The sequence below is a fragment of the Pipra filicauda genome, unplaced genomic scaffold (genome assembly GCF_003945595.2).
Source record: "Pipra filicauda isolate LSUMZ 115617 unplaced genomic scaffold, ASM394559v2 scaffold42_size3861933_pilon, whole genome shotgun sequence".
Lineage (NCBI taxonomy): Eukaryota > Metazoa > Chordata > Aves > Passeriformes > Pipridae > Pipra > Pipra filicauda.
This window is the reverse complement of record NW_024104565.1, coordinates 656,870-681,926: the sequence shown is the minus strand read 5'-3', so window position 1 is coordinate 681,926 and position 25,057 is coordinate 656,870. Positions and strand designations below refer to the sequence as shown.

The window sequence follows — 25,057 nt, the reverse complement described above, 5'->3', positions numbered from 1 at the left end:
ACTGATTGTCACATAGCCCCCCAGAGGGACAGCTGCCAGATGCATAAACAAAAATAGTTCCTGAAAGAGCTCCTCCAACTTCAGCAGCAAGGGTCATAGCTGGGGAGGGAAGAGAATCACAGCACTATAATCCATCCACAAAGTCCTGTCCCTTCTTCGTGGGTAATCAGTTTTGATACATGGAATAATTTCACAACAGAGGCATTCAAGTATTTATATGGATATTTTTTTTTCCAAAATAGAAGGGAGCATCTATTTAATGGAAAAGCAAATCATGTTATTACTATCACCAGTTCTGAATGAGCACCTTCTTTCCCAACAGAAAATCCAAATAAATTTTCATTCTTCATGGCTAGGCTTCGCAAACGAAGATTTGGGAAGGGTACTAGAGTTGCTGTTAAATATTCACTTTTTATAACAACACGTGCTTATCCCAAAACCGACAGATGCAATATCTAATTTTAGTTACTGCATTTGCTAGTGACTCGTGCAGCACTGCATAGCATTTTCCAGATTCACGCTCATGCAATGCTGCTTCACAATGAGGTTACATAAAGATACAAATCACCAAACAAAATTCTTAGGCCAAAATATTATCTTCAGTGGAATAATGATGGCTGCCTGACCATATATGAGCCCCCCAAAAAGTGTCTGTGCATTACAACTCAAGGATATTTCCTTTACATTTAAATGCTATCTCACATATAAGAAATACCAGAGAAAAAAAAAGATACATACACTCTCCAGCATCTATTGCCAGATTAGCACACTTCATGCCTAAGAAAATAAGTTTGCATTCTTTATTTTCCTTCAATATCATTGGGTAAGCTGTCTTATATAATTTTTAAACATTCATTACATTCTTAGGATCTACTTGTTGCACTCACAGGCAATTTATGAAAAATATCACACAAAATACTGCATCGTGCTTCATTCAACACTGACTGTTTTTGGCAGGGGGGCGTCTTGACTTTGTATGTGACAATTGTTTCTACATTGTGGCAAACAGACTTCTCGCTGTATGGTCTCTAACCATGAAGATGCTTTCCTTATGAGATAAAGTAAATGTGAGCTGTGCTCTGCATTTACATATATAGGTAGCCACATTAATTTCCATGGAAGTACTTGCACACTTCTACTGGGTTGTGTGTGAGGAGGTGTAGGGATAGAGATCAAGCACACACAGAATCAGTCCAGCTCTGCTTTCATTCACACATCTGTAATTTAAAATTCCCCAGTAACCATGATACGATGATGGCATGCCAAAATAAATGTACTGGGCCTTTAGAAGTCAAACTTCTCATCAAAGAAATGAGTGAAAATGATACCCCAATTTGTAGTTCCAGTGCATCTTGGTGATTTACAAAACACCCTTCTGACAACAACTGGAAATCAGAGAACAAGCTTCCAGCTTCTGAAGAGACAGACCAGCAGAAGACATACCTCCTTTCAGTCATATCAACAAACAGCAGAAATAGCCTTTGAAAATAATCTGTTTCAAGGCAATTTATGTGAGCAATATATTCTTTATGAGCACAACTGCAACTACTAACAATGAAGTTTCCTTGGTTTTAGCACCTTTTCTTCATAGGCTTAAAAAGGAACAGATTTTATCACTGTAAAATCTATGTCTGAACATAACACAAGTAGTGCATTGATTTTAAAAATTCCATTGTAAATACACTTTTTACAAATTTACCTGGAAACAAGTATGTTCTTTTCATTGACCTGATGTAAATTCTCTGCAGAGATACTGTTTATCTATACCCACAAGACATGTGTGTCATACAATTGCTTATGCTCCCCCCACTTGCAAGGACTGTCAGCTCCGTATTCGCACCACTTACCCTGCAGGTACTGAAGGAACTCAGGAAGCACGTTTAACGATGTAACATTTCTGCCAACAGCACCTTTATAGTGAAACATAAGCACTGCTGCTGCTGCTCTGCTGCTGCTGCTGTTGTGGCTGCTAACCCTGTGTCATGTGCAGCGTTTCTTTAGAATATAGCCAGAAGTAATTTTTCAAGAATGATCCAATTTCTTTCCTTCACTGGAAATGCAGGCCTCTTACACAAATCCCTCCACTGTCTCTTATCAGAGAATTCACATGAAGCCAAACCTTAAAAACATCTTTATATATTCTTGCAGAAATGCAACAGCCAGACAAGGCTAGCTGTATTAGAAGTAGCAGTTCTGCTGATCTCACTGCCATCATCCTTCTCCACTGTTTTCCTGTGGAAAGATTATATTATCTGAGCACCAGCCAATCCGCTAGCAGAAATCTCTGATGTCAAGAGCTTGAATAATTCATCCAGTGACTGGGACAACGCAACTACGCTGCTGATATCCTAAAGCAGAAAGGCTGTAAAAACTGATGCAGCCTTCTCACCAGTGCTTTTGTAACAATATAATGCTCAGGAACCATAAAAGTAGCTGAATGGCATAACCCTTCTCTAGGTTGTCATATACATAAAGGAAAACAGGTTTTAAAAACAACCACTTAGGTTCATCACTGCATACTCTATTGAGACACAGATGTCCTTCGGCTTTGCACCTGAAAGAGTAAAGTAGAAGAAATAGCAAGCAATGAATCTCAACAGGTATGTAGGCCACTTGGCTTTTAATAATATATTTGAACTCTTTCACAAGAGGGATGAAATATATGTAAGGATCCACAGATTTTCTGGAGTGCACCTAGATCAGCCTGAAAAATACTCAAATTTCTGATAATATGCAGTATTTTCAATTTCATTAAATCAGAGCACCAGAGCATTTAACAGATTTTTTTTTTCCTCTGGTAAAATGAAGGTAGATATGAAACACCATGTGTGGAGATTCATGTGTTATGTACAGCGTAGTACATGCTACTGAAATGAGAATAAAAAAGGCCCACTTCTATTATGCCATTACTGTAAATTTACTGTTATACAGGTCAAATTCAAATTTCAGTTTCTGTAAAACATGATGACTCTGAAAATATCATTTTGCATGTGAAAAATGTTGCAAGAAAGTTTCATATTATTTAACCAAATGTCTGTCTTTAATTGGCTGGAAATATCTTCATATTATTACAAACATTTTCTCTACTAAAGCATCAGCAACAGACTGCATTTTTAACTGATTACGAAAAAAACCCACAAATGTAATTGGATATATTTACTATAAAACATTTAGAACAAATTATTTTGATCAATGAACAAAACTAGCCATATATCTTCAGACAGTTACAAATATGCTGATGGAATATGCAGCATGCATACATTTTAAAATGTCTAGTATCATCTTGATAGGTGTGTACTGTGCAGCAGCAGATGGCACATCAAGCATCTCTTGCCTTAGGTGCTTGGGGACAGGATGGTGGGAAGGCAGCTGCAGTGCAGGATGGCAAACACAGAGTTCTGCTGCAAGATAACACAAGGAGGAGGCTCGTACACAGAGTGAGAGTCACGACAGAGTTCGGTTCACACAAGTCTAATAAAAGCATCTTGATTGATGCTCAGTGACCAAATATTGTGGAGATTTTTTTTGTTTTTTGCTTTAGTAAAATTCAGTTGAAGTTCCTCACGGTTCCTCATTTTAAGGATCCTTTTTTTGTTTTCTTTGGCTTTGAGAGGTCTGCCTTAAAAACACCAGAGCTTTTTGTTTCGTTTTGTCTTCCAGGTTTTTGACGCCTTCAGGAATACACTAAACCAACCTGGAAGTGCAGAAAAGTGTGCCAAAACAGACGCACCAGCATATACCACTGCTCAATCTAGAGGTAACCTCAGTACAGTCATTTGGGAGACAAAGGTTTTATGTCATTTGGAGGAGTGGAAACAGAGAAAACCCACGCACACACACTTATTGCAAGCACATACTGGTGGAATAGTTACAGGAAACTGAAGTGTGGAGAAGCAGGCTCACAGCTGCAGAAGTGCAGTCTGCTGTGACATGTGCTGCTGGACAGCAATTGGCACGCTGCTGAGGACTTTCTGCTTTTACTGTCTAACTGAAATGTATTTACAAAATATGCATTTTGATTTTACACATTTCTTATCAATTTCCTTTACTTCTAAGAGAGAGAAAGTGTCTGTCCACGCACTAGTTAAAAAGATATAAAGAATGATTGAATTTATCACCCAAAGAAAGTTGCATTTAAAAAATATCTGGTTAGAATGAAGAACAAACTGAATAAATTAATGTGTCTTCCTTTGTTCTCCATCAGTTTATTGCAAGCATGATCAGCAATCAGTCTCTCTGGAAGCACTTGCTGTGGACTGTGCAAGCAGTTTAAATTTTTGAAATCTGGAAAACCAAAAATCTAGCCAGCACCAGAGAGTGTATGCTTTAACTTAGGCTGTTGGATCCACCTCACAGCAGCAGTCAGACTGTCACAAGATACGTTTATCCTGTGGGGCTTGGGAGACTTCCAGTCCTTAAATCCAAAGTAATGCCCTGTTGTGCCCATATTCTCATGTGCACATGTCAAATGTTCCTGCTTCATCCAGACAGACACTATCCCCCACTTTCCTGTGCTCTGGTTTTCACAGAAAGGAACAGAGCATGAACAGAGCACAGTGATCTTGATCCTTAGAAGCCAGGACATGGTCAGACGCAACCATGCTGTCCATAACTGCACTTTGATCAGAAGGCTTCCCTTACTGTTTAAAGAAATGAATGAGAACAATATGATTTCTACAGTGGGTTGGAAGATATACCTAAAATGTAATTTTTTTGACTTTGTGCCTCTTTCCTGTGCCCAATCTTTGCAGCATGCTTGCTCCTATTTCTCTGTTTTGAGTGACTAAAAAAATCAAACTGAAATTAAATTGTTATGTACTGTATTTTGCCTCAGTAGGCTGCATTTTGTTCTTCTCCACATGTATAAGCAGAATGTATTCAGAACTAATCAATGAACATATATGCATTTTATGTTTACTGTGTATCTTCTTGTGCTGCCGCACTATTATTCTCATCATCTCCACTAACTGCTGTCTTGATCTCCATGCGATGTAAATATATTACTCATCGATTACTCAGTTTCATAGTATCTTCACTCAACTGAATACAGTCAGAAATGAAAACAACACCTGTTAGAAAACCATTACAGGCTTCATTTTTAAAAGCAGCACCCTGAAGAAGATATTAACTAAAATCAGGATACTCAACATTCAAGTTGATCACGTGCAATGGCTTCAGCACCACATTTGCTGCTCTACAGGTGTCTGTTAATTCACCAGTTTGGCATGGGTGACAGTGAACTTAAATGTTCACACACATACCTTTTCCTGCACGAATACCTCAGGCGAAAACTACCTGATGTAGCTGATCAGGCTCAACGTTGCAATTTTCCTTATAATTACTTATTTTCCTTAATTTTATACTTTAAGAGATGGTTTGGATGTTGACAAATCAGATAGAAATCTAGAAAATCCAGTAAATTTCATTAACAATTATTCTACATTGCACTCATATTTCAATCTATGCTAATAAATAGGCACATCAGTTGAAGAATGATTTTTTTCATAAAGACTTAAACAGTTAAAGACACTGATGAAAAATCATTATCTTGTCTATAAAACCTACCTACTACAGTAGCATCTGCAATGACATAATAAAAAAATATCCTAAACATTTTTTTTGGGTTTTTTACAGTTCATTACAGTTCTGCAGCTAACATCATGTTGCCATTTACACATTTTGCAGCCATTCTTTCGGTTGACATGAAAACCTTGTGTATAATAACCTTTGTGTGTTACTTTTATAAAGTAAGACTGAAAAAAAACATGCTCTATTGAAAAGAAATCTAATTTCTAACAGAAGACTTAAAGAAAAGCGGTACTTACATCAAACCATTTAAAGAAGATCTTTAACAATGTTGAAATCTATCTAGATCAGCATCAGTATGTATACAAGTATCTTTGTTAATTAGGGCTTTCAGCAGTCATTCCACTGGCAAAAAGGGTACTTAACAAGCAGTTATAAACAAATACCTATGAGATCAGATTGAAGGCAGGAGATCTTTGCAAATGGAAAGCATAGGTTCTGATTCCAGCTTTTATCCACTGTATGGCACTTACATGAACTCCTAAAATAATGGATAGTCTTGCTCTCCTGAAACCAACCTTGTCAGGTAGGCAAATTACTGTAACAGTCGTCGCCAATTTGCAGCAGATTTGCTAATATTATATGACATTAACAGGACTGTTCACAACATTATGCACTACAACCTGGAGAGACTTTGTGCAAAAATGTCAGAATTTAATTTGAATTTGAATGTTTAATGTTTCTCTTTCATAAGGTACAGAAATGTAAATGCACTGCACCAAATGCACCACATGGAGCAAATTTCTACTATCAGTGGTAAGATTGCTATTCTTCTATACCTTCAATAAGTTTAATAGCTTAAAAGCAGTGGAAAAATTGACTTGGACATGAAAAAGCTCAGAATCTACTGAAAGAAATCAAAACTTATGGAGTCATACTGGACACACGCTGTTCAATGGATTAAATCAGGATATAATGGTGCAACACGTGTAATTTATAAATAAATCTATGCAGAGAACCAAAATATACATAATGATTCTTGTCTTACATGAAAGACATTCTGCAATCACATCTCAGTTCTGTTTACGCCTAAGTTCAGTGACATGACAATAGTTAACTAAAGGTTTACAAAAATGTAAAATCTTCTATTTGTTCCATGGAAACAATGGGCAGTTTTACTCTAGAGATAATTTTTATTATAGTTACACATATTGTAGACGTGAAGCTCTATCAAAGTCTACCTAATGGAAAGAATGTAGTAGTAATTGCATCACCAGCTGACCATCGGAGGTGATTGTCCCACTCTATTCTGCGCTGGTGCAGCCTCACCTCGAGTCCTGTGTACAGTACTGGGTGCCACAATACAAGATATAAAGCTATTATAGAGCATCCAACGGAGGGCTATGAAGATAGTGAAGGCTCTAAAGGAGAAGCATACAAGGAGTGGCTGAGGTCACTTGGTCTGTTCAGCCTGGAGGAGACTGAGGGGAGACCCCACTGCAGCCTACAACTTCCTCGTGAGGAAAAGAGGAGGGGCAGGCATTGATCTTTTCTCTGTGGTGACCAGTGACAGGACCCAAGAGAACAACACGAAGCCGTGTCAGGAGAGGTTTAGGTTAGATATTAGGAAAAGGTTCATCACCCAGAGGGTGGTTGGGTACTGGAACAGGTTTCCCGGATAAGTGCTCACAGCACCAAGCCTGACAGAGTTCAAGAAGAGTTTGGACAATGCTCTCAGGCACATGGGCTGTGTTGTGCAGGGCCAGGAGCTGGACTTGATGATCCTTGTGGGTCTCTTCCAACTCCGGATATTCTGTGATTCTATGATTCTATTTTTGAATACTTGGAGCCATGATAATTATAAATACATTTAGAATTAAATGATGAATTGTTTCTTCACATACTATTTTCAACTCAATAGGTTCAGTATTAGAGTAAATGGAAGGGTTAAGCACTTATAGGGTGGCTACAAAGAGAACAGAGATTCTACATTCACATGAAATCATACGGAGAAGACAAGGGGTAGTGGGTAAAAGTTGCCCTGGAAGAGGTTTCATCTTGATATAAGGAATAGATTTTTTACAGTAAAGAACAATCATTCACTGGAACAACTTCCTCAGGGATATTCAAAATGCCATTTGACAGGATACAAGATAATCTCATCTAGGCTCCCTTACCCCCCAAAAGGTTAGACAAGTCCAAGGACCCTTTAAGCCTTACCTGTTCTTTGGCTCTATGATTTTATGGAAAACTGTTCTGTATTACTAGTAAGAAATGTGTTCTGCTACTTGTAACACTCTAAGAATTTTTCACTATATTTATGAAATCATACATGTGATCAAATATCTTCAAACTCAGGTTCAAATCAGGACCTTACAAATTAATTGCTCTTCCATGTGTGAAACGTAATAAAATAAAAATACACATGAGCACATACAAAAACTCAGTTCTGGGGAAATACTAACTCTTATGTTTCACTGTTCAATAACAAAAATTAAACATAATGATTAAAAAAATCTATTATATCCTTCCAAAACAAAAAAAATACTTAAAACATTCAAGAAACAGGATGATGGCAGGTATCTATGGAGGTGCTGAAGAAGCGAAGAACTGCATGCAACCTCTATGTGCATACGTTTTTCTAAGAGAAGTCTTGTACAAATATAACATAGCCTTAGATCATGTGGTTATTCCTCTCAAAGTCACAACCATCTGCTCTTTCTGAATGCCAGCCTTCACAAAAGCCTTGAATATGCTTTGGCACATTACGATGGTTTCATACCTTCATCTGTTTTCCTTTGTTTTCCTAAGTGTCTCCAAACAAGTGTCTCACTTAAAAAATTATACCACTGGCACTTTAGTGTGACACTTCTCTACTGCATAATATGCAACAAATTCTGACATATTTACACTGAGCAGTACCTAAGTCAGAGAGCTATTCCATTATCTACCACTAAAACTACTCACAAAGCAAGTTGCTGTGCAGAAGTCAAAAACAGGGCTCCTTTGATGAAGGAGCTTCTTTAAATGATGATATAAGTAGGAAAAGAAAGGTTGGAGTTCCTCAAAGACTATTCTAAGCCTAAGTCTTTAATATTTCACGCATAATTTGGACAGGAAAATCTCAACAGTGCTTATAAAGTTTGCCTGTGACTCATATTTAGGAAATACAATTACAACAGAATCAGAATATCTTGAAAATTTAAAAAATGGAGCTGACTGAAGACTGAAAAAAGATTTCTATTACTAAGTAGCTTAAAATACAAGGCTATATAGTCAGGGAGTAACATCAACTTGTGCTGTGAGCCTGAAACTCACCATATAGAAATCAAGATGTAGAGGAAGAAACGCTTTTGTAGTTCTGCTACAGGAAAGACGTACGCTACTAGTGTGACAACAGGCAAATGGAATCTCATGATGCTATCAGGTAAGATGTGCCCAGCTGAACTGGAGAATAAAAATTATTGTACCAGATGCAGTAAGAACCCACATGGAGTATTATACAGAGTTCTGGCAACCTATGTTCAAAAAATGTGAGCATCTGGAATAGATACTGAGTTCAATAGGCTGAAAAGTTATCTAACAGAAAACTGTGTAGATTGCTTACCCTCAGAAAGATTGTAACTGCTCTTTGCGAATATATTAGGGAAAGGAATGAGCATCAGAAAAGGAAAAAACTCCTTAAATTAAAAACCATTCAAAAGCAACAGAGTAGAAAGCTGTGACGAGACATTAATATATTTAGGCTGAACTTCGAGGAAAGTATTCACCCTTAGGAAGACCAATGCTCTGAAGCGATCACCCAGGACGTCAACAGTATTTTACTGGTTTGGTACCATATAAAGGCAGATAATAAATTACTTACAAGACTTTTTCAGTCCTATTTTCCAACCTGTCCTGTACATCTACCATGAAAACATGAAATTCCAAATGAAGTAAAATTATCCATGTAAAATTAACAGTGCAAATAGAGAAAACATTTTAAAAGCAGCATAATTATGGAAATGAAAAGCTAACATTGGTACTACTGAGCAGTATGAGTAAAAACTTGATTCATTGACACCTCTATTATGGTAACTAGGTGCTATCAAGGCTGGAAGACTGTATAATTGCTCAAGCACAGAAGATAAAAGAATCTAGTAAAGAAACTGATAAAGTGCTACAGACAGCGAAGAACTACAAACAAGCTTATGATTTACAGCAAACAATGCTTTAACAAGCCAGTGAAAATAGAAATATGTTTTGACTATCTATCTACAAGCTATTTGTGATGCAAAGACTCTTAATTTTAGATTGGCTGCTTCTTCACTTTTTTCTCAATACATGAATGAATAAACAGGACCTTCAGAGTTACACAGTTGGCAAGAAGCAGAGCTCTGGTTATCCCTGAAAAAGTCTATCTTAATTTGTCCAAATTACAAGCCTTTTCAAATTCCCACATACACTTAAATTTTAGCACTTAGACTCTCCAACAACCCACCTTCATAACCTTCATGAAACACTAAGCAGACTGCACACAAACTGTTCCCACAAAGAGTGGCTCAACACACTGCCACTTGGGGAATATAGGGGAAAAAAATCAATTTTTATTGCTTATAATTGCTTTAGCTCCAAGTAATCCTACAAAGAAACTGCATGCTCAACACTTATCCCCAATTTTCCTCCCATCCCCATGATGATGGCTAGATTTAGCTCTATGTCTCAGTCACAGAAGGGACAAAAGCTGGGTTAAAGGGAGGAATCTGAGGAGGAAAGAAGAAAGGTGTGAATTATCTAGAGAGCATATACCAAGAAGGTGGGAAAAACTGCTGACTGGCATCTGGAAAAGTGAAAGAAACAGGCAGAATCTGCTTGTGCTGTGGAACATCTGTCCTGGAATATATGATACTATTGTCATTGTCAAGACAACTCAGAAGTTACGTGTGCCAGATATAATCATGCCTGCACAAACTTTATTTTCTCCCCTTCTACATATGTGATAAGATCAGTCTTTAATTGCATAACCACATAGGTTTTAACTAAATGCTCCCTATCATTTTTTTCCATGAATGGAAAATCGGCAATTAATAAACTATGGGGTTTTTTTATTATTTACAGTTTTTCTCTCCCCAACAGCCCTACTAGTGATTAAGCACATGACTTTGCAATTCTTGTACTATGTTTGTAACATTTATTCTCCATGATAGGAAAATACTATGAAAAATAATGGGGGGGTAATCAAGTTCATTAAAAAAACCCCAAACACTAAAAAAAAATCCTTGAAGGTCAACCATTAAAAAGAGAAAATTCTAAGAAACCATGGCTAATAATGTGAATGAAAAAATTCAATCAGCTAAAACCAAGTCTTAGAAATGATGGACTTCATAATATATCAAAATCAGAGTGACACTGCCATGACGGGAAAGGCAGTGGTGGTCTGCAAGCAAATAATCGTCCTCATATCTAATAGCCAGGGGCAAGTGAGGCTTAACTTCAAGCATTTATGATATATAGTGGCTGCCCTTTAGACAGAAGTGAGATGCTAATTTTGCTTTCTGACAATTATTTTTTAAAAGGCCTGCTAGGCTACTATACTTTTATATTTGTTCCTTTTTTTGTTTTGTTGTTTGTTTGTTTGTTTGTTTGTTAGCAATAAATTATTTTCTTTATCATTTACTTAAACATAATCATGGTCTTAGTCATAATTCATGCCCTAATCCCGCAAACTCGTGAGAATTTTGTCAGTGAAAGAAATAAGCATTTGTCATTGAGATTATACTTCAGATTGGCCATAATTTCTCATCTAAAATATAAAGCTACACTTTTTTTTCATATTATTATTTTATATCATATATATTTGTAAAGAGAAAATATTTTCCTGTCACACAAAAAGTTTTGCTATTACTGGGCCCTGCTGGATTAACTCCTGCCCTTACCACCTCCTGGCATCAATTTTTTTTTCCAGAAATAATATTTTTGCAAGAAGCCTGAAAATTGGAAGATATGCTGGACTCATCAAGTCCACAACTGCTCACACCAAGAATTTGTTTCTGTTCCCCTGTGGGAATCCAATTCTAATTAAACTGCCTAGATCTTGATTTTGACAGATGTATTCTTCTGTATAAGAAAACACAGAAAAAGGTATTTCCTGATAGGAAATTTCACCTGCACTGGATATTTGTAGTGGGTTTCTGTGGCTGGGTTTTGGTAGGGGAGGTGGGGGGGAAGGACACAGGGGTGGCTGCTAGAAGCTGGCAAAAGCTTTCCCCGTCTTATGGAGCCAATGCCAGCCAGCTCCAGGATGGGCTTCCTGCTGCTGGCCAAGGCCAAGCCAATTAGGAGTAATAGTAACATCTCTGTGGTAACACATTTAAGAACAGGAGGTTGTTGGGCAGAAAAGAGTTCCATTCAGGGAAGAGCAAAGTGAGAACATGGGAACAATGTAGACACCAAGGTCAGTGCAGAACGAGGAGCAGGAGGTGCTTCAGGTGCTGGAGCTGTGGCCCTCGCAGCCTGTGGTGCAGACCTTGGTGGAGCAGCTGTGCCCCTGCAGCCCATGGAGGACCATCAGGGTGCAGAGACCCACCTGCAGCCCATGGAGGAGCCCATGCTGGAGCAGGCAGATATCTGAAGGAGGCTGTGACCCTGTGAGACGCCCAGGATGGAGCAGGGTCCTGCTGGGGACCTGCATCCCATGGAGAAAGGAGCCCACACTGGAGTAGGTTTTTCTCAAGTAGGACTTGTGGCCCCTGTGGGGGACCCACATCAGTACAGCTCATTGGTGAAGGACTGCACCCCATGGAGGAGTGACTCATGGGACAGCAGTTTCATGAAGAACTGTTGCTTGTGGGATGGATTCACGCCAGAGAGGCCCATCAAGGACTGTCTTGCATGGGAGGGACCCCACAGAAACAGGGGAAGGACTCCTCTTCCTGAGCAGTGGCAGAAACAACAACTGATCAAAACTCCCATTCCCTGTCCCCCTGCATCGCTAGGGGGGGAGGAGGGAGAACATGGAAGGAAGGAGGGGTGGGGGGAACGTGTTTTTAACATTATTTTACTTCTCACTCTTTTGCTCTGATCCTATTAATAATAAATTTAAGTAATATCCCCACTTTGAGTCTGTTTTGCCCATGAAGGTAATCAGTAAGCGACCTCTCCCAGCTGTTCTCTCAACTCATGAATCCTTAGCTGTTTTTCTCTCTCTCCTCTGTGCAGTTGCAGAGGGGAGTGAGAGAGTGGTTTTAGTGAGTACCTGGCATCTGGCCAGGGTCAATCCACCACAATATCCAAAAGTATATTGAAGTGGTATAAAAAGAAAAGATGACAAGCATATTCAGAGCAGGTTGTTCAATAAACAAAACAGAAACAAAAACCCATCAAACATCACAACAAAAAGAAACATTCAATAAAATGCGAAACGACAGTGGCATCTCAAATCTCCCCAAGAACAATGCTGTGACTAAACACTGTTCACATTTAATATATTCCTTGTTAAACCCAGCACTTCTTATTTATATTTTTAATCAAAAAAATTCTTCAAGGTTTCATCACAGCTTTTATATAAGTGAATGACTGCAGAATATTTCCAGGGACATCTGAAACACAGTGAAGGGAAACTCCATTCCATTCAAGGGAAAGGATGTCTTGCTAATGATAGTGAAAGAAATCAATCTGGAGTTTTTATTAAAAATTCTAATACTAAGGCACTAGCATATAGATAACAACATGCAATGTGAATATCTCAAGCAGGGGACCTTACACATACAGAATTCATGTCTTGCATCACTTGCCCTGTAAGGAAAAGCTGAGGGATGGTGTCTGGTTCAGCCTGAGGCAGGCATAGTTTCAGGGGGACTTAACTGCAACCCTCTGGCAGCTACAGGGAGGCTGTATTTCTTCACTAGTATGGTGGGAGGATGAGACAATGGGTAGAAGCTGAAACAAGAGATATTGTTTCAGGAAAGGAAATGCTTTCTCACTCAGAGGACTGTAGGGAGTGGATCAGTCTGGATCCCTTTCCCCCCATGGCGTGGGGCGGCCCAGTTCTAGTTCCATTTCCATCTGAGGAACCATTTCCGACGGCTTGAAGGATAGGGAAAGGGAACTCCAGCATCAGGGGTTTCTTCAGGCCCTGAGCCTGGAGGGGAGAGGTGCTCTCCCCTCTTTCCACCCATGTGGTCTCATGGCAGGCACAGAGACAGCACATCGGAGTGGAGAGGAGGCAAGAGAGAGTTTATTGTTGGGGGTGTTAACATTTATAGGCTTAGGAGGATTCACAGAGTAACCAATTACAGGTTGCAGGAAGGGGTTAACAACCAATAGGAAGGGGTTAAAAGGGGCCAATGAGAACACCTCAGGATATCTTAGGACATTCCTGCATGGGACAACACTTGTCTTGGGGTTTTGGGAAGAAGAAGCATGTGTTTGCAAAGAGACCACCAAAAGCCATTTTGAAACATGTTTAAACAAGTTTCTCATCAGATTTACTGCTACAGATCAGGGCACCCAATGAGGCTCTGTGGTCCATGGAAATAAAGTCTTGAGCAATCTGCTCTGAGCTAACTCCAGCTGACCAAGCTGGAATTTTAAAAACAGACTTCCTTCCAGTTTGAATTTTCATATCAACCTACGGAACATATCCTCCTGACACAGACATAATCAAAATCACACTTTGTAAATAACTAATAAGAGCAGTGAAGTTCCTTCAGTAGATCTGACAGCTGCACAATAACTGGAAAAACACATATAGGCATGCTCCTTTAAGGAGCTTATTCACCCCATGGTGGCATACGTGTGTACCTATGAGATTGTTCACTTGTCCATACTGAAAAGCAGAGTAGCCACAACTACACACATTTAGAAAGTTCCTGTTGAAAGTGGTATTTTATTGAATCTCCTAAGTTTTAAATTTCTCAGGTCCATCTAATTTTCACCTAATGTAAGGCTCCAAAATAATCCTAATTAATAATTCCTGCTGCCAGGAACATCAGTGCTCAATCTCCTGCCCTGGAACAGAAAAATCTGACAGGTACTTTTCAGAGCCTTTGACACTTCACTGCTAGTAGTTAAGGATGTAACAAGAACATTGGTCTCAAGCAGAACCTGTAAGGCACATGCATTTTGATTTGCCACAAATTGCCATAAAAAAATCTTTGTCTTAATCCAATTCATACTCAATCAGAAAAATACAATATGAAAACATTTCAAGTACAAAAAACCCCCTTCTTTCAGCTCATTCACACCAGACAATGAGCTTCAGGAGAAGCTCTGCAAGCTGAATATGCATTTTATAAGGCTTTGTCTGTATTTATTCCAGTTGCCCTGATGCAACTCCTCTGCAGAATGGGGAGGCAGAATAGCATGGAATTTACTGCACTTTTCTTAATAAAAAGAAAAGCCCTAACACGCTTCCGGTCTCTAAACCCATTTTAATCTGCTGGAACAGTATGGAAGATTAGATCTTTGGTTTAAGGGAACCTAAGATGAAGTCAAATTAATAAATCAATGCTGACGTACTTTGTCTTTGGGTTTGGTTTTTTTGTTTGTTTGTTTCAAACATCTTTATAATACTCAAGCAGTGCAAATATATGCTGATTGCTGTCAATGGCAATGACTAGGCAGCTAAATACAGGTCCAGAAGACACTAGCAATCGGCATGATAACACCCATACATGTTCCAATGGGCACAATATGCTGTTTGTATCCATAAGCACAGAAATAGCAAGCCCATGAACTAAGAGAGAATATCTACATGCTGTAGGGCTTCCGTGTATATGTAGGACAAAAAAATAGTAGAGCCCATCAATGTTCACTGTGGAGGAAAAATTTCTTCCCAAATTGCCTGTGGGTCCTCTAAGTGGGAATGGAATTACAAACTCAGTCTTTCACTTTTACCTTCACAAGAAAAGTGCTACAGAAACTCATTGGATATGTTTAATCTAGTGGACTTGGTGGTGACAACTTGGTTGCATTAACTCCCTACTATCCCAAGCCTGGATTCATTAAGGAAGGACAAGGATCAGAGAAGATATAAGACATCACTCAGTTGACTTTTCTGGATAATCAAGTCCCCAGGATTCTGGGACACATATCATAGAATCATAGAATCAAAGAATGGTTGGAAAGGACCTTAAAGATCATTTTATTCCAAACCCCTGACATGGGCAGGGACACCTTCCACTAGACCAGGTTGCTCAGAGCCCCATCCAGCCTGGCCTTGAACACCTCCTGGGATGGGGAGTCCACAACTTCTCCAGGCAACCTGTTCCAGTGCCTCACCACCCTCACAATAAAGAATTTCTTCTTTATATCTAATCTAAATCTACCCTCTTTCATCTTAAATGCATTCCCCCTTGTCCTGTCACTACATGCTCTTGTAAACAGTGCCTCTACAGATCTCTTGTAGCTCCCCTTTATGTACTAGGAGGTGCTGTAAGGTCTCCCTGGAGCCTTCTCCTTGCCAAACTAAACAGCTCCAACTACCTCTGCTTGTTTTCGTAGGAGAGGTGCTATAGCCCTCTAATCAATCTGATGGCCCTCCTCTGGACTTGTGCCAACAGGTCCATGTCTTTCTTATGTCAGGGACCCAAGAGCTGGATGCAGTACTCCAGGTGAGGTCTCACAAGGGCAGCGTAGAGGGGGGAGAATCACCTCCCCCAACCTGCTGGCTACATTTCTTTTGGTGTAGTCCAGGATATGGTTCGGGATATGTTCAACTTAGTTACAAACATTACTTCAGACTCCCAACTTTCTTATCCTCTTTACAAGTTTTACTTTGTGCTCAGTAGAGGCAAAAGAAACAATTTATTACTGTGTAATTGCACACTTAATCGCACTCATTTAGCATGAAAAATATTGTTACTGAACCACAAAAAATACAATGCTTTGTGAGGAGTATGTATCTTCTAAGAAGTAGCCAGAAACATCGAATAAAGTCAAAATAAAAGTGTGGATAAATTCACTGATATTAACATCTACATGTCATCATCATCATGGGTAGGCTTCGCGAACGAAGATTTGGGAAGGGCTCTACCCACATTTGTTACAAGCGCGCTGGTGGCTAAAGAGGCCAATACGAGACAGGCACATTCAGTTGCAAAAGGCACAGCAGAAAGACTCTGGTATATTCTGCAAGGCATGAATCTTTCTGCGTAGTCTTTTCTCCTCGAGAGTGATCCTGCGTCCTTTCTCAAAAGTATCAGCAGCGTTATAGATGGTGTGTCTCCAGACCTCCTGATTGGAGGCCAGAGTAGACCAGTTATGTTGATCAATATGGCCAAGGCTGAGATGTTGTTTCAGGGAGCCCTTGTATCTTCTCTTCGGGGCTCCTCTCTTGCAGTAGCCGGCGGCAAGTTCACCATAAAGCAAGATCTTAGTGAGGTGGTGGTCCTTCATCCTGGAGACGTGTCCTGCCCAACGCAGCTGTGTTCTCAGCAACATGGCCTCAATACTTGTGACTGCTGCTTGTTCTAGAACAGACGTGTTAGTCACATAATCTGACCAGTGGATATTTAGGATTGTATGAAGGCAGCGTTGATGGAAGTGTTCTAGGAGTCGCAAGTGGTGGTGGTAGATGACCCATGATTCAGATCCATATAAGAGAGTAGACAACACTATGGCTCTGTAAACACAGATCTTTGTACTTTTCTTCAAGTGTTTATTTCACCAAACTCTTTTATGAAGCTTTTCGAAGGCACTGTATGCCTTTGCTAACCTGTTGTCTATCTCTCCATCAATCTTACCATCCGAGGAGATGAGGCTACCTAGGTAATTAAACTTCTGGACTGATTTGAGCTCTGATTCGCCAATGATGATATGAGGATGATGGAAGACTTCCTGAGGTGCAGGTTGATAGAAAACTTCTGTCTTCTTTAAGCTGACTTCAGCCCAAAGAGCTCAGCAGCATCTGCAAAGCAGGATGTTGAGTGCTGCAGAGCTGCTTCTGTGTGGGTGACAAGGGCGTTGTCATCAGCATAAAGCAGCTCCCAGACAAGATGGTTTAAGGTCTTACTGTGGGCCTTCAGTTGCCTTAGGTTGAAAAGGCTTCCATCAGTACAGTATTGAATGTAGATACCGTCCTGATCCTTGAGGTCTGCAGTGGTCCTTTGGAGCATCATGCTGAAAAAGATTGTGAATAGGGTTGGTGCGAGAACACAGCCTTGTTTCACACCATTAGTTATTAGAAAGGGCTCAGAAAGTGCATCGCCATATCTGACTTGGCCGTGTTGATCCTTCTGGAGTGAGATGATCATTTTGAGGAACTTGGGGGGACAACCTAAGCATTGCAGAATCTGTCATAGACCTTTTCTGCTCGCAGTATCAAAAGCCTTGGTGAGGTCAACAAAGGTTACATAGAGATCTTTGTTTTGTTCCCTACACTTTTCTTGCAGTTGTCTGAGAACAAATACCATGTCTGTGGTACTCCTGTTGGCTCTGAAACCACACTGACTTTCAGGTAGAATTCCTTCTGCTATAGCGGGTATTAGTCTGTTCAAGAGTATTCTTGTCAGGATTTTGCCAGCAATGGAGAGCAGAGTGATACCACGGTAATTTGAACAGTCTGATTTAATTCCTTTCTTCTTATATAAGGTGATGATGACTGCATCACAAAGGTCAGATGGTAGCTCACCTAGTTCCCAACAGCGCAGCACAAACTCGTGAAATTTATCGTGGAGTTCAAGGCCCCCATGTTTCCAGACTTCGGGTGGAATTCCATCAACCCCAGCTGCCTTGCTGATTTTCACCTGTTGTATGGCCTTAAGGGTTTCTCCTAAAGTGGAGGCAGTATCCAATTCATACTTCACCGGTTGTTGTGAGATGGACTGAATTGCTGAGTCTTGAACTACATGGTTAGTACTGAAAAGAGTCTGAAAGTGTTCAGATCATCGATTCAGAATGGAGGTTTTATCTGTCAGAACTGTTTGACCATCAGTGCTGAGTAGAGGGCTTTGGAACTAGTATGTAAGCCTGTATGCTGTTTTCAGGGCTTCATAGAATCCTCTGTGATCACCCGTGTCTGCGCATAATTGAGTTTTTTCAGCTAGATCGATCCACCACTTGTTCTGGATGTCACAGAGTTTCTGTTGGAGCTTGCTGCATGCAAGGTGAAAGGCTGCTTTTCTTACGTGACAGGACGGCAGTGCAAGGTGTGCTTGGTGGGTGGTTCTCTTCTTCCTCAACAATTCCTGGATCTCTTGATTGTTTTCATTGAACCAGTCCTTGTTCTTTTTGAGGGAGAACTGTAAGGATTCTTCAGAGGACTGCAGGATTCTATTTTTTAATATGGTGCCAAAGTGTTTTAGGAGTGGTATCTGTTGAATCAAAGGAATGGTTTTCGAGCCTAGTTTGAAGATTAGCCTGGAATTTGTTTCTCACTATGGCTGATTGGAGATTGTTAACTTGGAGTTTCCTCCTTGGGATACTGCCCTTTTTTGGTTTGAATTTAAGACTGAAGTTAAGTTTACAGCGCACCAGTCGATGGTCTGTTTGGCGTTCTGCACTGGGCATCACGCGGGTGTGATGGACATCGTGGACATCTCTCCGTCACACCAGGACATAATCAATGAGGTGCCAATGCTTGGATCTGGGATGCATTCAGGTTGTCTTCAGACTATTTTTCTGCTGGAAGATAGTATTAGTGATGGTGAGCTGTTGCTCTGCACAGAATTCTAGCAGAAGGTGACCATTATCGTTGCAGTTTCCAACACCATGCTTGCCTAATACTCCTTTCCAGGCTTCAAAGTTCTTTCCTACTCTGGCGTTGAAATCAGCAAGGATAATGATCTTACCATCTGCAGGAACTTTTTGGGTAAGGCGGCATAGGTCAGTGTAAAAGTTATCTTTTTCAGCAGGGTCAGCTTGGAGAGTTGGGGCATATATACTAAAGAGGACAATGTGTTGCTTGTTGTTTAGTGGAAGGCATAGGGAGATAATGCGGTCAGAGTGACCTGTCAGCAGATTTTTGAGTTTAGGAACAATAGAGTTTTTAATCATGAAGTTGACTCCTGAGAGATGCTTTTCGGTTCTGAGCTTACCTGACCAAAACAGTGTGTAATCGGCACCATGTTCTCTAAGGCTGCCTTCCTTGTGAAGGTGAATTTCACTGAGAGCAGCAATGTCGATGCTGAGATGTGACAGTTCATGGGCAATTAGGGCAGACCAACGCTCAGGACGTCCGCTATCCGTAGAATCGAGCATGGTTCTGATGTTCCAGCATGCTAGAGTTAATTTGGGTACACCTTTGGAGGCAGGTGTATATGCCTTTGTCTTTTGATCTTTGTGAGACTGCATTTGTAGAAGATGTCGCTACAGGGCTTTGCAAATGTGGGTAAGGCCTTCAAGCCTGTGCAATGGATTTTTAGGTGAGAAGCAGTATGCGTGGAACTGAATCCATCCTTTAATCCTGAGGTTCATCTGCCAGGGTCGAGCGAGCTTGGACGGTAGCAGCGAGGTCCTCAGGACATAGGTTTAATTAGAGTGACCTTCTCTTAGATGGATGGCCTTACAGGGCTAATCGAGCTTCATCTGCCTGGGTTTAGAGTTGTCCTTCTCCTCTGTGTGCTCCAAGGCTCCCCCTCTCATCTCCTGCGAGGGCACAGTCCGTGCCAGCAAAGCTCCCCCTCTCTCTCTCCTTTCTGCGCCCGGGGCCAGCCGAGCGCCCGCGTGCCAGGCCACGCCGGGGCTGGGCCGTGCTGAGCACCCGCGAGCTTCTACACGTACTTTATAATAAACTTTATAATTTACTTTTAAATGGAAGGATTAAATAGCAGCCTACAGTTTGCAGCATAGTATCTTCCTTAAAATTTATACATATTACTGAAACATAGGGTAAAAACAACTGAATAAAACTTTGCAATTATTGAGAAAGTAATATCTTGGTTTGTTCTTAGTGGGTTTTTTTTACCATATCTAGGATATGTTTCTTTTTTTTGTTTTGTTTGTAGTTACCATAATATGAAAAAGAAAAGTTTTAAATGTAACCCATATATTGCACTTGTTTGGTACTATTGTTTTATTTGTTACATTTAGCATATATCTCTTCCTTTTCTGTGTCATTGTTTCATGACATACCTGAATCTACCTTCCAGAAAGCATAAAAGCTCACAGTCTGACTGTGATTTCACACTGAGCCATTCCACTGACATCATTAGGGTTGCATGAGAGTAAATTAGAGCATGATGAAAACTACAGTGAGATGAGGTTATACAGGTTGAGGTCTAATTCAGTTGTAAAGTCAATCTAAATGAAAGGAAAAACAGGCCACACAGATTTAAACTTTACTGTTCTTTAATCAGTCTTTTTTCCATTTGATCCTCCCTAGGATGCTTCTATTGTATTCCTTAAACAGCAAAACAAAATTGTCATGAGAACCCACACAAACATGAAGTATCCGAATTTCAGAATAAGTAAACAAAACCCCTGAGGCCCTTCAGGACTCCTAAGGGCACTTGTCAATTTTGCCTAAAGGTAACTAAATACCAAACAGCAAAATGTGAAGACTGCGCTGTAGATCAGAATATCACGATAATGATGATGAACTTGGTGAAAGGTTTTAACTTCAGTTAATCAAAAATTACCACCTCCAAACATTTACCTATTATAAGTTTCAAATTCACTTTTCAAAACACACTAAGATCTGGGGGTTTAGGCAAAGTATCCTAACAGTTAAGATACATTACAGTAAAGTCAGAGCAGAAACCGTGGCTTCCAAAGATTCACGTCCCTTCTGTTCCCACAGCAGTAGCCACTATACTGACTCCACGGGGGAAGCAGAAGCTCCAGCTTGGGTTTTCAGGACTCTGGCACAGGCAAAGGCAGCAGCACAGTGGTGACCTTGTTCCTGTTCAGAAATGTGTTGCCTTTATTTTATGTATGCCAACTGCACTCCTGTTAAATTCATGACTTTCTCAAGAGGTATTAAAGAAGCATTGTGCACACTGCTGGTACAGAAGGATGCAATGGCAACGGGAAGGATAGGACAAGAGCTGAAATTCATTCCCTGTTAGAAACAGAGCACATAACCATATGCTGTAACTGAGATGCAACTGTGGTGTTGGCTTATGAACACAAGTGACCCTAATTTACAACACTGATAGGTATTTCCTACTGGGCTGCAGCAACAGATAAAACTCATTTTAAACACAACCGTGCAATACAGGAACAACATTTGCTTCTTACTGTCCTTATGACAAGGACAGGAGAAATAGCTGGCATTTATCTGTTAATGTATTCAAACAAAAGAAAAAGGAATTTTTTCAGCTCCTTTGCTGGTTGTCTTAAGCATATGTACCTGACCTATGGATCATCTCTACTGAAGATAACAAACAGTTTGTTTCAGGAAAAAAGCAAGGTCTGTGCAGCCCTAAGAAGTCAGATGCCTATTCTGCTTTGTGCATGTCCACTGAAGAGGCCTCAGGCCATTTTGAACCAATAAATATCTAAATACTCACATAATGTCAGGGGAAAAAATTGCTTATGCAAATTCATATTATGTGGTATTATCAACAGTTCAGGTATTAAGTTTTCCTAATTTCAATGTAACTATTATTTTTGCCAAGAAAAACAAGACATTATTATAGCATTTAGATATTACTGAGTAGCAGGAAACCATATCCCAAGAAAAAAATCCCATTAACAAAGAAATGTATTACTGAGTGAATTTCTCCCACCTCTAAACTTTGCTACTTGCTTTTTTATTATCATTATGGTTTTCTAGCTAGTGTAACAGACCCCTCACTCATGAAGGGAAGCCATACTCCAGACAAAGCACACAGATCAAGTAACTTCTTTGAGTGACCTCTAGTAAATCCTCCTAAAAGCAATGAATTTTTAGCAGTACCCTGAGCATGGAGTCCAGGGAGCACAGCATGGAGAGACCAAGCAGTGGCTGGACTTGGTGGCAGAGCTGGCAAAAGCGCTGGGCACTGGGAGAAGGTGGGAGCTGGCCCCAGGAGGAATCAAACACCGTCAGCCTCCTCAAGGGAAGTCTGGCAGTGAACTAACAGCAAGACCTGAATTTCTTCTCACCAGTTCAGTCCTGTGTTTCACACCATGCTTATACAAACTCTTCCTGTATCAAATTGGATATGATTTTTTCATGATGACAATGTTTGCATTTAAATATTGCACCTCTTAATTTTGAATTATTCCTATAGTCTAGAAAAGCAATATTTCTTATCTATGACACAGTAAAAAAAATTAAATGCTGCCTGGTCAACAAACAAGTCCAAACATGTCTGCCACAGCATACAGAGCTCAAATATTTCACTCAGCTGCTTAATGAGACGTAACATTTACAGCATTACAACAAACTGTTTAATGTGTTTTTAGCTCACTTTGCTTTTACATCCTTGGCACAGATGTTTGACTATTGATATTATTTCATACCAGGAAAGTAGAAAAACAGAAATGGAAATAGTTACATGCTAGAACCTAGTATCTTGGTCTCAAAAGCTCAAAAGCTGATAGCTGAATACCACAGTATTTTCTAATTGTCTTGGCAAAGGAGTTACACTTTCCTGAAAGACACTGAAGAATTAAAGTCCTTGATCCAAGTCCAAGAAGCATTTATTAACTTCAGCGGGTACAGCCTGTGTCCTATCTGGAGAGCACTCAATAGCGAAATGCTGTGAAAAATTCAGTTTCCCATTACTACTCTAGACTAGTCCAAACTTACTGGTTAATTTTTTACACTGAGGAAAAGAATATTAAGAGTGATTCTGAAAGCAAACATCTGCAGATACTCTGAAGACCACTTGTCATTAGGGCTAAGAGAAAGGAGTGGGCCCTTTAGGCTCTCAGCAAATGGAGGACAACACTGTCACCTTTATAGTGTAAAATAAAACCACTGCACCAGTACTTTTGTAGGTAACTGCTATTAAAGTATTAACACAATTAGTACAAAAATAATTAAGGAGTTTGAGTAAAAGCATTACCTGAGTGACCCATTTCAGAAAATATATTTTATTCCCAAATTCCGTGGTTTTCAGATCAGCCCCAGTTACTTATCATGAGGTCAGATGAGCATAGTCCCAAGTCAAAAGTGTGATGGAACTTCTCTATCTGATAATCAGCTCAAGCGGCTTCCACAGAAAGGTTCACATTTGAGGCAGACTGAACGAGAGAAGTTTCTTAGATTCTCCCACGCAGGGTCCACACCAGAGCCATTTTTTTTTTTAAATGATATTGATATCTTTACCTTCTGGACTCATACTCCAAAGGCACCTAATTTTTAGGCCTTCCTCTTCAGCCATGAAGGCAGAAGATGACTTAAGTGTTTTATTTTAGTATTTTGCTAATAATTGAATACAAGAAGCATCAAATATTATGAGATCTGGCCACTCTGTAATCAAAGTCTGACAATGGTCTTTTAAGTACATGTTGATGATAGAGACTCTAGACATTCTAGAGCTAAAAAAATATGACATCAATATGAAGACCCTTAGCTGAACACCTGCCAAAGTGCATTAGCCCTAGACTGCAATTCCATCTTTCATTATAATTTTTTCAATGCTTTGGAACATCTTAGGCCCAGTGCTCTTCAACATCTTCATAAATTACTTGGATGCAGGACTTCAGTGTAAGTTGGACATTGATACTAAATCTGGAAGAGCTGGTGATACCCTCAAAGGCAGAGAGGCCCAGACAAATTAGAGGGCTGGGGAATGACCAATTATATTAAGTTCAACAAGGGAAAGTGACAGATTCTGCAACTGGGATGGGGCAACCCTGGATGTACATACAGACTCAGGAATGAGAGGCTGAAGAGAAGCACTACAAAAAGGGACCCTGGGGTCTTGGTCAATGGCAAATTGAATATGAGTCAGCAGTGCCCTGGCAGCCAGGAGGACCAACCGTGTCCTGGGGAAAGCAGGCAAAGCATCGCCAGCCAGTCGAGGGAGGGGATTGTCCCACTCTGCTCTGCACTGGGGCAGCCTCACCTTGAATATTGTGTGCAGGTTTGGGTCCCACAACACAAGGAAGGTATAAAGCTATAAGAGATCCAAAGGAGGGCTACAAAGATGGTAAATGGTCTGGAGGGGAAGCCATACGAGGAGCGGCTGAGGTCACTTCGCTTGTTCAGCCTGGAGGAGACTGAGTGGAGACCTCATTGCAGTCTACAACTTCCTCATGAAGGGAAAAGGAGGGGCAGGCACTGATCTCTTCTCTGTGGTGACCAGTGACAGGAAGAGAGGGAATGGCCTGAAGTTGTGCCAGGGAAGGCTTAGGTTGGATATTAGAAAAAGGTTCTTCACCCAGAGGGTGATCACGAACTGGAATAGGCTCCCCAGGGAAGTGGCCCCACCACCAAGTCTACCAGAGTTCGAGAAGCATTTGGACAAAGTTCTCAGGCTCATGATGTGATTCTTTGGGCTGTCCTGTGCCAGGCCAGGAGTTGGACTTTGATGGTACTTATGGGTCCCTTCCAACTCAGGATATTTTACAATTCTATCAGTGAAATAAATGAAAATATATGTTGTTCTGGACACCAGAGAATAAGAATAAGCATTCTGCAGAATATAATGTTCTTCAAAACCTGAAGAACATTTGT

General features: G+C 40.2%; 1 protein-coding gene and 1 long non-coding RNA gene across 20 annotated transcripts in view; one reads left to right on the top strand and one right to left on the bottom strand.

Moving 5' to 3' along the window:
- The window catches only part of SYNE1 (spectrin repeat containing nuclear envelope protein 1), a 306,594-nt gene that overhangs the window by 249,952 nt on the left and 31,585 nt on the right, over window positions 1-25,057 (bottom strand). For 12 of the 19 annotated variants that reach the window (XM_039385713.1, XM_039385727.1, XM_039385721.1 and 9 more), the window contains exon 1: window positions 1,848-2,169. The exons of 3 other annotated variants lie outside the window; for them this stretch is intronic. In XM_039385713.1, the coding sequence (XP_039241647.1) occupies window positions 1,848-1,926 (79 nt within the window). In that variant the 5' untranslated portion in view covers window positions 1,927-2,169. Of the gene's footprint in view, window positions 1-1,847; window positions 2,170-25,057 lie in introns of those variants that run through there. 4 more of the 19 variants (XM_039385722.1, XM_039385733.1, XM_039385723.1 and 1 more) reach the window with 1 other exon arrangement.
- On the top strand, window positions 2,393-4,823 carry LOC120324133. The gene is made up of 2 exons (XR_005565150.1): window positions 2,393-2,600; window positions 3,661-4,823. It is a non-coding gene; the product is annotated as an uncharacterized LOC120324133 (long non-coding RNA).